This window comes from Polistes canadensis, unplaced genomic scaffold, assembly GCF_001313835.1.
Source record: "Polistes canadensis isolate GaletaPanama2010 unplaced genomic scaffold, ASM131383v1 scaffold_57, whole genome shotgun sequence".
Classification (NCBI taxonomy): Eukaryota; Metazoa; Arthropoda; class Insecta; order Hymenoptera; family Vespidae; genus Polistes; species Polistes canadensis.
The window spans coordinates 476,299-491,161 of record NW_014569604.1 but is presented as its reverse complement, the minus strand read 5'-3'; the positions used below and the strand labels follow the sequence as shown (position 1 = coordinate 491,161).

Sequence of the window (14,863 nt, the reverse complement as noted above, 5' to 3'; positions counted from 1 at the left end):
GCGCTTTATATTATATTATTGCACGGTAAATTTATATGCATTTCTTTTATAATGTATCGAGAAAGACGTAGAAAAGAATCTAATAATCGATAATTTACATGAAACAAATATAATGTTTTAAAAAAAAAAAGATATTTTGAAAGATTAACGAATAAGTAGAATGTAAATGAATTCCTCTAAAATTAATTATCGGATAAAGTTAATTGTGTTGTTCTATCGATTTTAAACATGGACATATGTCAAAAACATAATACATTAACAAAAAATCTGTTTTCAAAGGGCATACAAAAATAAGAGTAGCTACGAGCATTAATTGTTCGCATTTATTTTATTTTCATTTTCATATTTTTCAACTATGAAATCTAATTTAATCCCTTAAATCATATAAGCTTATATTAGATATATTTTTATGTAGCTTTTTTGTAAAATGCTAAATATGAAAAAGAATATTATAAAGATAATTTATAAACAATTATTACAATTAAAAGCATAACCATCGCTTTGAGTGCGCATGCTTGCGAAGTACCTTATTATTGGTCAAATATAGTTTCGTGTGCCGAAGATAGAGGGCAGGTATGTATATAGCTACATTATACGTGTATTGGTTAAATAAAGAAGATGAATCCTGCGTTAGTTAAAGTGAGACAGAACTAGAGGATAGCACCAACACAGTTTTAAACGCGTTGCTCGACTGTCCGGTCTCTTCCAGCTATTCAGTAAAGTAAAGTTCGTGCTGGAGGGTGTTCGTTTCGTAAGACGTATTCTCTCACTCTCTCCCTCTCGCTAGAGAAGAAGAGACCAATATAAACCGCCACTTCGAAGGAAGGAAATAGAATTGAATTAAGTAAAGAGAATATTCATCGATTTAAATAAACGTGCATGCATAAGAATCGTTGTGTTCGTCCCATCGAATAACGAGCCGACGAATCATGGCATCGTCAAAGAACGACAATGCAGAAAGCGTGCAATTCTTCGAAGGCGTAGAGAAGCTACTCGAGATATGGTTCACCAGTAATAACGCTAAAAAGAAACAACTCGGTGATCTTCGACAAATTCCTCGGTAAGTCGGCATTCGTTTACTTTTCGTCCTTGCTACGCCCCTTTTTTCTCATTTTCCTCTTTTTTCTTTTTTAAAATTTCATCACACATATTCTTCCCCCTCCTTCCCCCTTATTGTCTTTTTTATTTTATCATCACATCCATTATTTCGTTCAAGTACCTATATACCCGTATTTAATAGTTACATCTCTCCGATCAGCAATTAGACAACGACTCTATTTGCTTTTCCTCAACAAACCGTTCGTTCAAATGAAAATTACTTGATGATTACTTTGCGATTTTTTGTTTATTTTTTATTATTATACTTTCGAGGACAAATCGATGACAGAAAGTACGATCCTGAAATAAGCATCAGTAATAGAAAAGGGTTGCAATTTTTGTTCGAATAGAAACGTACGTTTGTTCATGGGTTAGAACTAAAGTATTTAATTGTTTCATTATCGTTTCTATACGAGTACAATAACGGACAACGACGATTACGACCAACCGGCTTCTCATAAGTAGCGATGATCGCGAGTTGAACACGACCGGCATTTCGTGATATTGGTCGCAGTTTATCGCACTTTAATCTGACGAGCTACAAAACCACAAGATCGTTCGATGCTCTTTTTGAAGTCTATTCGTTACGTTCGTTTTAAGATTAACGCACGCATTTACTCGTCATGATAGCAATACTGCATTTAAAGTATCTTTGATCCATTGCATCTCTCTCTCTCTCTCTCTTTCTCTTTCTCTATTTATTCGTATTTATTTTTGTTGACATGTAATTTTATAAGGAAAGTAACGAACGATTAAAACCCAACTTTGTTTTCTTTTATTCCTCTGAAATAATTAATAATATAAACGTATATAAACATATTGTTTTTTCTTGTAATAGATCATGATCAAACATTTCTCTTTTGAAGCGTACAACATCGCGAAAATGATGACCCGTGCTCACATTATTCTCTCTCTTTCTCTCTCTCACACACACACACATACACATTCTTTCTCTCTTCCCGTGTCTCATGTACGCCGTACTTTTCGGAAAAGATCGATGCGGCCACTTTCTCGTCGTTCTAGTAATACCCGACCCTGGAAAAATTCATTGTATAAACTTACAATCATTTACTGAAGGAATCCTATTTAAGAACCCAGATAGAATGTATTTTCACTTTCAAGTATGACGGTCAGTATTCAATATTTTCAAATACAATGGTCGTTCGTATCGACCGTGAAGAAAGACATTACATTGGGTCACTCCAAGAATTTCTTTATTCCTTTGACTACATTTTACACACAATTCAGTAAAATAACATAATAGAAAAGGGAGAAACCCTTAGGGATAATTTATCACAAAAGTTTAGTTATTTAACAATGGGAGCTTTATTTAGGAATTTCGGATAAAAGATATTTTCACTTTTAGGAATAATGGGAGTTTTACTTAGGAATTTCGGGTAAAAGATTATTTCACTTTTAGGTATAATAGGTTTTTATTATTTTTTCTAGGTACGAAGGTCAAATGTCTTATTATTTTTAAATACAATGGTCAAAAATGTGGACTTTGTATTAGTCATTGGGTGAAATTTTATTGATATATATCTTGAAAGAAAATTGAAATTTTATTAGCCGACCAATGGATTGTCGGTCACGTTGCCGGTTTAAAATGTCGGTCTTTGTTTCGATAAATCTAACTTCGATTCGATACGATTATCATTATTATAATCGTCAATCTTTTGCATTCCTCATCGATTTATACAATTTTTTCGTACCTTACTTATACGACTCTTACTTTGGTTGGATTTGTTTTTCTCTTTTTATGCCGAAGGATTTCGGATGACATTACATAATGAAAACATAAGTCGCCGGTTGAGTGCGTCGTCGTGTAGTGGCTTGTATTTAAGTTGGCGTCGTTAAAGTAAGATCTTATTCGATTCTGGGAAGACGAATGCGACATATAGAAGAATAGAACTCGTTTTTGCTGTTATATGTATGTATATGTGTGTGTGTATATATATGTTAATGTATATGTGGGCGCGTGTTTTCTGAGAAACCGTTTTGTGCTAATTCGAAGCTCGTCGTCTTTTTATTTCTTCAGTTAAAAACAAGACGAACACACAACACGTGTACATAAATAGTAAACTGATTGGTGAGATTAGATCGAAATCGTTATTGATTTATGTTTTTCTATTTTTCAATATCTTTGTTTATGCATATTTACGTGGGTAATTAATGTTGGCTTAATTTTTTAGGTCTTTATGTTATTTTATTGTATGTCAATACAATTGTCTTCTAAATAAATCGTTATTGATTTTTGAACGTAACAAATATTTTATACCTTAATAGAAAAATTGTCATTTATTCAAGGATCTTAACGTGCATCGGTGAAACTACATAGAATCGTCTTAGCTTATTAATAAACGTATATAATTATGCTTGTTTAAATTTATTATTTCCTGTTTAAATCCGCAGAATCAACGACCACCTCTTCGAGAGTAATAATTAAATTTTCAAATTAAATTCACGTGTTTTTTCATTACGAAATTTGCGAATAATATCTAACTTCACATATCTTATTTTGGATTCTAACAGATCTTACCATTTATATATATATATGTATGTATTATCGTTTCAACGAGAGCTCTTCGATAAGTGTGCACATATTACAAGCACACGTGCATCTCTTTTATTTCTTCAATGTGTTTTTATCATATCGTATTAGTGTTATACAATTTTAAATGGTAAATCTGAATCGCATCATTCCGTTTCATTTCATTCGTATATTATTATTTATTGATAACGGTCATTTTTGATTGTCTATCAATTATTCTTACACAGGAACAATAAAACAAATCGTTTTTAATTTATATAAATAAGTTGTATTCAATATAATGTTGTTATTTAAAAAGTTTCACCTCAGTCTCGATTAATCGTTAAACCTTGAGATGCATCCGTATTATTTATTTCCCAATCTCGTTGGTTAATTAATAATAATATTTTTTTAATTGATATTATGTTACTAATCGTAAACAGTATACCGTATAGAAAAATATAATCTAGCAGAATGGATCGTATATATTTAAATAATATAACATTACAAAAAATAAAATCGTGCGTGTAAAACTTACTGATAAAAAGTAAGAAACTTTTTTAGAATCTAATACAAACGTTTGAATATTTAATAACGGATCTTACTTAACCCAGATATTAATACATTTTCATTTTCAGGTAAAATAGTAGTTACTTATTATTTTTAAACACGAAAGTCCATATTTTAGTATTTTCACTTCATTTATATAATATCTATAAATCGGCACGAATTATTTGACCAACCAAATATATTGTGTATATTCGTGATAGAAAATGTCAATATTCCAGGGGGAAAAGAGGAAAGATAGATAGATAGATAATAAATAACGTATTTTCATCCTGTTCTTACCCTTTTAACTTGCATCGATCGCAAAACATAGAACAGCAGCGCCCCGTTGCCTTTTTCCCGTTCTTCGTTCCAGTTCGACCTTTTAGCAAGATAGATTTTGTTTGTTGGCCATGGTTTGTCCTCGTGAAACGAAGTACTTATTTATATTGTGTTGTCTAGTATTAATCAAGTTAAGAAAGATATTACGTGATGTTAGTATCACACACACAATGTTCATGCTATCACAATCCGTGTATACGCAAGTATATGTCAACTTTAATATGATTGCTATATCACTTTGATAAATTTGACAAAACCTTTTTTTCAAATCTTTCATTTGAATAGATCGATACTTGGTTTATACAGAAAAGTGTTATTAGATTTGCCAAATAAATGATGTTGGAAATTATACAAATTTATATTTGTATAATAACAATATTTTTTATTGAAAAAAGAAAAAAATTCTATGTATTTTTTGTTTAAATAAATAACACTACATGTGTATTTGATTTCTCGTTTTTATTATTTTATATACGAATAAAAAAATACTATTTTATTTTCTTCTTCTTCATTTTATTAGGACTTTGTCCTGTTATAATAGCTTTTTTTTTTTTTTTTCTTTTATTGCTATTTCTAGGAGCGATTTATTTTTAATAAACTCTCTCTCATTATTTTATTTTATTAATAGTAATAATTCCGACATTACTTATTGACCAATTTAATATTCAAATTTTATACTGGATAATTTAAAAAATAAAGTTTTATTTACTTGCAGTACACGGCTTGTATTTAGTCATATTGAGTTTTTTTGTCCTTTGCCCTGTTGAATTTTGTTGAGCTTTATCTTGCTGACCGTTATCGAATCTTATCTGACTCTTGTAAATATTTCCAAAAATTTTATTTAGATTCCCATGAGATATTCGACACGTTCGAAACCTATAAAAAAAGAAATAAAATTGTAAATTCTTGAAAAATGATTAAAAAGCAAAAAAAATCGTTCTAGAAATCGTCCATTTCTTCTACAGACTTATAGAAATATGTGTATTGTCTGCAACAATAATTTTATTTAATACTTTATATATAACAAATAAATGTGAAATATTTCAGAAGCATTCACAGAGCATATCAAAACAATGTAAAAAGAAAAGATTTCTCTAAACATATGTCCTATTCGTGCTTATAGTGAACTTTTTTGTCACAATAATTCATTCGTTAGATGGATGGTGGAGGAGTGTTGTCTCTTCGTGAAAGAAAAATTGAATAAATTTTATGGCGCACATCCGAGCAACATCTGGACATATTGAAGAGAATAAGACGGTGTCATTAGGGTAAAACATTCATTTACAGTCCTTTTTTATTCAGATGCAAGGAGGCCATTTCTTATGAAAACAAGAACAAATAGTATTTGTTGAAAAAGAAATATGATTATAACTCTAAAACAAAATCAAATAGGACATAGGTTTATTTTATGATCTTTTTTTTTTTTTAAATATTAATTGACGGAAAGCAATTGTAAAATACTTCCCACTTATTCTTGGACACCCTATATATATTTTGCAAGGAGATACACATACACACACAAAGTGGTATATCATATATATATATATATATATGTAACACTTCCGTCTTATCAAATTGTTTCACTTAACTCTTCTTCTCGTGTCACGTAATATCATTGTTGAATCTTGCAAATTTAAATGGAGAGAAAAAAAAAGTATAATGTATTTTATTTTATATGTTATTTATTTTCGAAATATTCTTATTGTTAGTTATTACTTTAATATAAATTCGATTGAAAAGTTCTTTTTTTATAAAAGTATTCAACGTCTATGTAAAAGAGCAAGCGGCGTGTTAACGTAAGAGCGTTAATCGATTATAAAGAATAAAATAAAACACCTCTTAAACGTTCTCTCGAGACCATTGGAAAAACTCTCGAGGATATTCCCTTCTATTTATATTATAAATATGTTTAAAAAACCTCGGAAGCTTATTACACGCTCGATGAACGGTTTGATACACGTTTATGTTGTTTTTCATATCGTATCACAAATTTCAGAGTTTCGTAAACAAAAATAAGAAGACAAATTTTGTCTCCTCGTATATGCACAAATGCATCATTTTTAAGCTAAATCAAAATAGTTAATTATTAATTCAGTCGTTATCCCATCATTGAACGATAGTTTAAAAATATATCCCAAGTTTTTTTTTTTTATATATATATATATACATTTATTTATAGTTACTTTTTATAGTAACTTTTATTGAAAAAAGACGATAATCAAATGTTATAAGCGGTGTGGTGGTAATTATTGGTTAGCCTTGAAAAAATAAAGGAAAAATTCGTAAAATTTACTATCGATTATTTCTCTTTCAATTTTCAACACAAAATCCTTCATTTTATTTTATTTTATTTTATCTTTTTATTATTATATATGTTTTTCCTCTTTAAAAATATACTAACGGATACAATAGCTATACTTGACAATAAAATATCTTAAAGATTTATTTCATTTCATAATCGTGATAACAAATCGTGGGATCATCAATCTTCAAAAGGAAGATTCACAGTAGTTAAACATTACTCGACTTTTAATGAATGGAATTTTATCAAGATTCATCGTATTTCTTTTATCCTATTATAGTATTATATAATCCGATAATAACATATTAATGAGTCATTTGTATATCAATGACACGTGAAAGGCTTGAAGGAGACTTCAAGTTCAAAGAGAGAAAAAGAGAAAGAGAGAGAAGTGCAACTGTGATATGCATCGTTATGATGCATCATCGATTTGCATGCTGATTATTTCTTCCTTATATAAAAAAGAAAAAGTGGAATTGTGATTATATTTGTAATAATATTAATGGTTTTGGTGTCGTTCATTTTTATTAATCTCCTCGAAAATATTTTTTATTTCCTTGTTTTTAAAATAATTTCCTCTTAAAAATATTATACGATTAGAGCAAGTGTAAGAAACAGAGAGAGAAACAGAAAAAATTCATGTATATAAAAATAATTAACATTAATAGCGAAATTTTTCTTAAAAATTGATGAAATACTTTCAAAAGTTTGTATTTGATGGGAAAAGAGAAAAACACAATGATCAAAATCAACTGATATTTTATACGAGTGTACATAAGCAGTTATCCCATAACAAATAGTTGATAAAGACGATAAGAGTTCACTAAACAAATTTTACAAACCCCCAAGAAAACTTTTTTAGATCTCACACGCATTTAAGGAGAATTTTAGACGAGTGTGCAGCATCTGGATTTTTAGTTGGTTTTGAAATAAGAATCATTTCGTTGTATTCTATAATTTTTTTCGTTAATAACAATAATAAAAGTTGGTTTTGTTTCGTTAATTATTACAAACTATTGCTGTTGTGCAATAACCCACTGCATGCATTATTGCACTGACTGTTCATCCTTTTTTACCATTACAAATTTATTTTACTACATAACATTATTTTTCTTTTTTTTTTTTTTCTTTTTCTTTTTTCTTATATTAATGATTTTATTTAACCGATACTCAAATTGTTGTATGATATTTTACAAAATAACATACATTAAAAATTCCTACCTTGTCGTAGAAATGAATTAAAAACATCTTGCCGACGTAAAATTAAAAATATTTTTATTTTTAGGCAAAAATGGGAATCACTGCTGAAGATCGTTCGATGCGAAATTATCAGCTTTTGCCGAAATGATCAAATAGATGCTTATGTGCTCAGGTAATTATAATTTTATATTGATAACATTAAAAATGATGCACGTATAAATTAATTAGGGAAAATAATTGTGTGTAATCGTTCGTGTGTTTTTTTCATTTTTATTAGAAATTATTTATTCGAATAAGAATAAAAGATAAAATAAAAAAAGATTCGTTCGCATGACGCGAGATGAGATTTTCTGTAGAATAGACATTTTGTATTATTAATAATGATTAATTATTATTTAGTTTATCTTTTATAAATCAAATAAATATATATACATCCTTACGTTATCTTTTATTATTATTATTATTATACGTATATTTATAATCTCTCTTATCGAATTGTGTGTTGCAAAATTATCCATTCCGGTTCTGTTAGATCTTTAAGTTGCTAGAAAGATAACTAAATTTTTGAAATTTTTTGATGTGACTGTGAGAAAAAAAAAAAAATCTAATATCAAGCTGAATTTAAAACCTAAGATAACTCGAATTTCAGTTAAGTATTTGTGAATAGTTTACTCTTGCACATTCCATTAACGGTTTTATAATCCTTACCACTAGAAATGATAATCTAATCAGTGTTTCTATTTCATTTCAAATTGCAAAGGAGCTTGTAAATAATACAATTGAGATATATTCGAGTAAAACATTATTTATTTAAGATGTGATACACGTGATAAATTCTAATATTTATCTTTTATCTGTCTCCTTTCTGGTATTTAAACTGTAGTACGTATACATACACCTATGTACATTTTTTCGCGTTACAAATTTGGTGCTTTTTAATCTTCTATAGCCTCGTGCGACTGAAATCTTTTTTTTTTTTTTTTAATTTAATTTTCTTTCTCCAATATAAAAGTACACATCTTGTTCCGTATAATTCCTTCAGAATAATCAATAAAATTTTATCTAACGATTATTAACTCTAGCAGGAGGTACTGATTATTGAATAACTGGATTAGAAAATTCTATTTACATATTATTCAAATTTATGATCTTACATTTGAATAAATTTTTGTGATTGACCTTAATTATAATATACTATACTTTAAATAACGAAATTAAATATTTATCTATAATTATTCATCTATTTATCGATCATAAATAAAATCATACATAATTATATTTTCGATTAAATTAATAATGTAAGAAATAATATGGATTTAACTAATAACAAAGCAATTATTTTAATAGCACAATGTAAATGGCTATTACAGCGAGGTTGTATATTCATTAGGCATTAATGTTAATAACAAGTATATAGATTTAGAAAATGACAAAATGCAATGCTTTGCAAATATACAATATGCTTTTATTGCTTTTAACGCCTTCAGTTTTTTCCTAATAAACCAAAGTTTATATTTTATAATGATAGTAATAATAGTTAGTAGAAACGTAAGAGTACCCTCGTAGTCGAAGTAATTAATTTGCTGATATTTTATTGTAATGCCAAATGCTATATGTTTCTTTTCAAAAATCGATTTTTTTCTTTATTTTCGATACACATTTTCTTCTTTTTTTTTGTAAATATTTTTTTTTCCTATAAAAATTAAAAAGATAAGTTCCTAAATTAAATATTGGGACGATGTTTCCTAAGAAGCAAAGGTCGACCTGATAAACTTGCAAAGATAGCAAAACTTTTATCGATTTATATAGATTTATAAAGTCTCTATTAGTTTATTCAATAAAAGATATCTCTTGTAACAATTTTATCCCATAGAAGAAGAAATAACATTAAATCTTTTATCAATCTTAATAGTATAAAAGATATTTAATCAAGTATAACTCGTTACTTCGAGCATGTTGTCTCGATAAGGTTGACAATATTGCTACAGATTAGTGTTGTCTTTTAATTAGAGATACTAATTTACAATAGTATACGATAACAATGAAGAGAGTTATTAAACTTATATAAATGATAGGACGAAGAATATTCCTTTAATATTTGATCAAATTGTATTATTAATCTTTAATGACGTAATACTGAGACATAACTCAATGATTTATTTCTTCCTTATCGTATTTATTTTTAATAATATACATTTAGATAAAACATTATTATACTATTATTCATTAATCAATGTTATCGCATTCCGCTTATCGCTGAAAATCTTGGAGTCAACGGCTTCATTTGTAAAAGTGTGAATCACCGATAACCCTTTAAACGACGTTGTTTTTTATTTTTGTCTAAATGCTCATTATTTTTTGATAAATATATCATTTTCTTTGTAGAAAAATGATTCAAATAGAATGTCACAAAGTAGAATTTGTGAAATACCTGCTCATTATATTTATTGTTCATAACATATACGTACAAAGGTACCGAGCAAAAATATTGATGCAGCTAAATTTTCCTATAACATTCTCTATATAAATTTGTAAAAAGTATGATTTTTTTTTTTATTTGCTTTTTCCAATATCTCAAATCTAAAGTTTAAGTATCGTATTGGCAAAATTATAATATAGATATTTTAAATATAAACTAATACAAAATTCCGACATTAGAGAGTTATTGGTCAAGCTATTATATTGTTGTGTATATATATATTTTGTTTTGTTTTTTAAATCATATTTTTTATAAATTCATAGAGAATGCTATAGGAAAATTTCATCTGTGCCAATACTTTTTTTCGGCACTACAATTTTAAAACGTCAGTAGCAGTTTCGTATCTCGTAGGCCAGTAATTCCTTTTAGCGACTACGTTATTCAAATGCACAATAATTCGAAATACATTCGGAAAAAAGATATTTTATCATGAAATATCTTTATCCGTGGCTTGCTAAAAGCAGTTTAACTTAAATCTAAAAATATAACGGACCAGTGGACGCCAACTAAATATCTTTTAATAACTTTCATTCTTTGGTGACCTTCGTCATTCCCGCGTTTACAATTAGTATTTAAAAGGCGATGATAGTAATTCTTCTTTTAAGAAATATTTCGAGAAATAATTTCAACCGGTTGCGATAAATTATTATTTATCAGTTAACCCTTGATATATCCGTTTTACCATTCATCGAACTTTATTGATTACTTGGTAATTTCTTTTTTTTTTTTCCTTTATTTTCTTTTATTCCATTATAAAAATATTCGTTCCCGCGCGAAAATTCAAATCACGCTGTAACCCGCAATCTCTTTCTCGTGTTATGCAATTGGTATATTCACAAATTTTATATAGATTACGTACAGTGCAATGAATTGTATAGATGATCATAAAAGAAAAAGTACATTTATTTATTTTCTCATTTTATTAATTATTATATTAAGAATTCTCCATAATAGTAATTATAGTAATTAATCTACCGTTATCCATTGCATGTTATTATTATTATTATTATATTGTCGTTAATCTTGTTTATATGTATCATAACTTTGTTGCTTATTAATTATTCACATCATATCATCTTTTTTCTAAAAAAAAAAAATTTAATATGCATAAAAAAAGAAGATGGTTGTTTTATTAAAATGCATTGTGCATTATTGCTTTCTGCATCAATGTTCATTTTTATTATTATTACATGTGATTTTAATGCATCAAAAGATTTATATTTATTTAATTTTATTTTACTTATGTACAAGTAAGCAGATGAGATATTTAATATAATTTATAATATATTTAATTAAATAAATATATATATATATATCTAAAAGAAATGAAATTTAACATTTTTCAGTGAAAGTAGTATGTTCCTATCAAAGCGCAGACTTATCCTGAAGACATGTGGTACAACAACACCTTTACAATGTTTGGAGCCTCTCCTTAAACTTGTTGAACAATACACCGGTTTTGATGAAGTAGAGGTATGTTTTGATTTCTGCAAATGTCATTTATCTGTAAAAATGATTCTATAGATTTATTACATAGGTAGATTAAAAAATGATTGCGAAGGAACTTGTTATCTTTACTGATCCATATATACATTACTTTCTGATTGAAAATAAATATGTATAGTATACTATCATCAAAGAAATGCATAATTTTTTGCAAGAATGTAGAAGATGAAAGTACTTGACTATATAACTTGACCTAGTGCATAGTTAAGTGATGTGTCTATATATAGAAAACCTCTGACATACAAAATACATCTTCACCTCCTAGTTTATTGATCTCTCTAAGCCATGATATACTATGTGTAAAAATTAATTGACATTCCTATACTGTAACAGTTACTAATAATGCAAAAATTTTGAAAGAAATTGAATATACTATAGCATTTATATTCATTATGACTGCCACATTAGTTTTTTCCTATTTTTTGTCTGTTTCAGGACCTCTTTTATTCACGGAAAAATTATAAACGGCCAGAGTTACAAATTGCACCACATCAAGCATTTTCAGAAGAAGTTGCCTTACTCAATACTTTTTTTCCTGGTAATAAAATAAATACTTTAATCAATATATTATACATCTCTCTATAAGTGAGAGATTTAAAAAAGAAAAAGAAATATATAATTTATTATTTTAGATGGAGAAGCCTATTGTTTAGGATCTATCGACGCAGATAGTTGGTATTTATACACTCTAGACAGAGAAAAGTCCTTACAAGAACAAGCAGAACCAGATCAAACACTAGAGATTCTTATGACTCATTTAGATCCTGATATAATGGCCATTTTTACACAAGATGTGTGTTCTTCTGCTGCTGAAGCTACTCAAAAGTCAGGAATCGATAAACTCATTCCTAATATGACTATAGATGATTTTTTATTTGAACCCTGTGGTTATTCCATGAATGGCATTTCCAAAAATGTAAGGATCTAAATATAACATATTTCTCAACCTATTTAGCCTGCTTAACATTTTTTATGGAAAATTAATCTGTAAAAAATTTCGGAAGGATTATCATTAAATATGCTTGCAAAATTTAAGCCGCAGTTTAAACTAATTTGTTAATTTTCATGGTAAAAGGGTTGAGAAACGCTGATATAGATTATATATACTTTATTACATATATTTTATTACAATAATTGATTTGTTTTTTCTAGGGAAATTATATGACCATTCACATCACACCAGAACCAGAGTTTTCTTATGTTTCATTTGAAAGTAACATTCCTGAGGCTTCTTATGACGAGATAACACGGCGTGTAATTAACACATTTAACCCTGGAAAATGTGTAGTAACTATCTTTGCCAACAAGAAATCTATCGCTGCTAGTTATCCACGTAAATTGGAGCAGAATGGTTATTTGAATTCCGCTAAAAATTGGTCAGTTTCCAACGCACAGTATTATCGTTTCAAAAATTATGATTTGACCTGTGCATTTTATTCAAAATTCCCAAGCTGAGGGTTCATGGACGCTTCATTAGTCCCTGCAGTGACAGGCACAAATGAAGCGCAAACTCTTTCCTATATTCTTTCACCTATTAATTCTTCACCTGTATCACCACATTCTTTAAATAATTTGGAAACTAGTAATGAATCTATAAACTTAATACCAAAATTATCAAATTTCAACTCCAAAGGCATTGCTGTATCAGTTTCATATATGACAGAAAATAATGAAAGAAAGAATAGTGAGAGTACCATTAAAAATTGTGAGATTACTCAGAAAAATACCATATCCTCCTCCACATTTGCTTGTCACTCTATGCCAATTGGCAAAAAAAATCAGAAATCTCAAATGACATCTATCATGACAAATTCAGGTATGAGATCAGATGATAACCATTGTATCAATCTCAATAAGGCTAACAATGCTCAGTGTTTCCGTTCTGTCTCATCACCGCAGTTAACTTTTAAACCTCTAACACGTTCTAAGGTATATCGGAAAGCATCTTTAAAATCTTCCACAAATAAATCAAGTTTACAGTCTGATCTTTCTACATTTACAATAGACAACTTTAATGTTGTCTCTAATATACAATCAATGAATACCACTAACAACAGCAAATGTATCCTGTCGAAAGCAAATAAGTATAAAAAGACACCCGAAAAATGTCCTATCCAAGCTGAAACACGTAGTGAAAAGTTCAAGGAAAACGATAGCAGTATTGCAAATTCAAAAAACAAATGGAATATCAAAGATGTTCATATAACATGTAATCCATTATCAACACCATACCCATATTCAACGCCTTGTCAAAAGACAGCAAGTGGAACAGTAACAGAAACGCAAGACGAGGAACCAAAGAGTCGTAGTTGCGGAAGTTTCTTACCAATCCTCTCGTTAATTCCCCAAACAGTTATCGGCTTTCAGTATTTGAGCCCAAAAATGAAGTTCTCTTGGTGGCGTAATAAGATATCGTGAAGACACGCTTAAACGATCGTTTGGCGCGATGGCCGCTTAAAAAAAATAGCGCGGCAAGTACGGTTTGATGCCGATCGGTCGAAATAGCAGGACGACTACAAAAAGAAAACCTCTCTTACCTCGTAGCGAGTTCCCCAACTCTTCTTCTTCTTCATCATCAATCAGAGGAATCCTGTTAACGTTACACTCGCACGTCACCAAATCTATCGCCCTTAAACCGTTTAACATGATGATAAATAGGGTCATAGAGGAAAGCGCATGCAGAGTTTGAAATTAACGAGCATCATAAGATGTAGTTATTTAATCATGCTGTCAAGAAAGAAAGAAAAAATGAACAGAAAGAATGAATAAACAGAGAATGAGTATATGCGGAAATGAGTGTGACGTATGTATATGTACGCACGCGTGTTTGTGTGTATGTGAGAGAAAGAAAGATCATTCA

General features: G+C 28.7%; 1 protein-coding gene across 1 annotated transcript; it reads left to right on the top strand.

The window, feature by feature from the left end:
- Positions 1 to 646: 646 nt before the first annotated feature.
- Positions 647 to 14,079, top strand: LOC106785838 (S-adenosylmethionine decarboxylase proenzyme). Its single transcript, XM_014746607.1, has 6 exons — positions 647 to 1,060; positions 8,104 to 8,190; positions 11,844 to 11,970; positions 12,439 to 12,541; positions 12,636 to 12,919; positions 13,156 to 14,079. Exons 1-6 carry the CDS (start codon positions 930 to 932, stop codon positions 13,456 to 13,458), a joined length of 1,035 nt encoding a protein of 344 aa, XP_014602093.1. The 5' UTR covers positions 647 to 929; the 3' UTR covers positions 13,459 to 14,079.
- The last annotated feature ends 784 nt before the right edge of the window (positions 14,080 to 14,863 follow it).

Excerpts from the sequence above, each read along its gene's own strand:
- LOC106785838 (XM_014746607.1), top strand. The coding sequence starts at position 930 with ATGGCATCGTCAAAGAACGACAATGCAGAAAGCGTGCAATTCTTCGAA. Across the intron at positions 1,061-8,103 it reads GATCTTCGACAAATTCCTCG|GCAAAAATGGGAATCACTGC; the intron begins GTAAGTCGGCAT and ends TTTTATTTTTAG. Across the intron at positions 11,971-12,438 it reads CCGGTTTTGATGAAGTAGAG|GACCTCTTTTATTCACGGAA; the intron begins GTATGTTTTGAT and ends TGTCTGTTTCAG.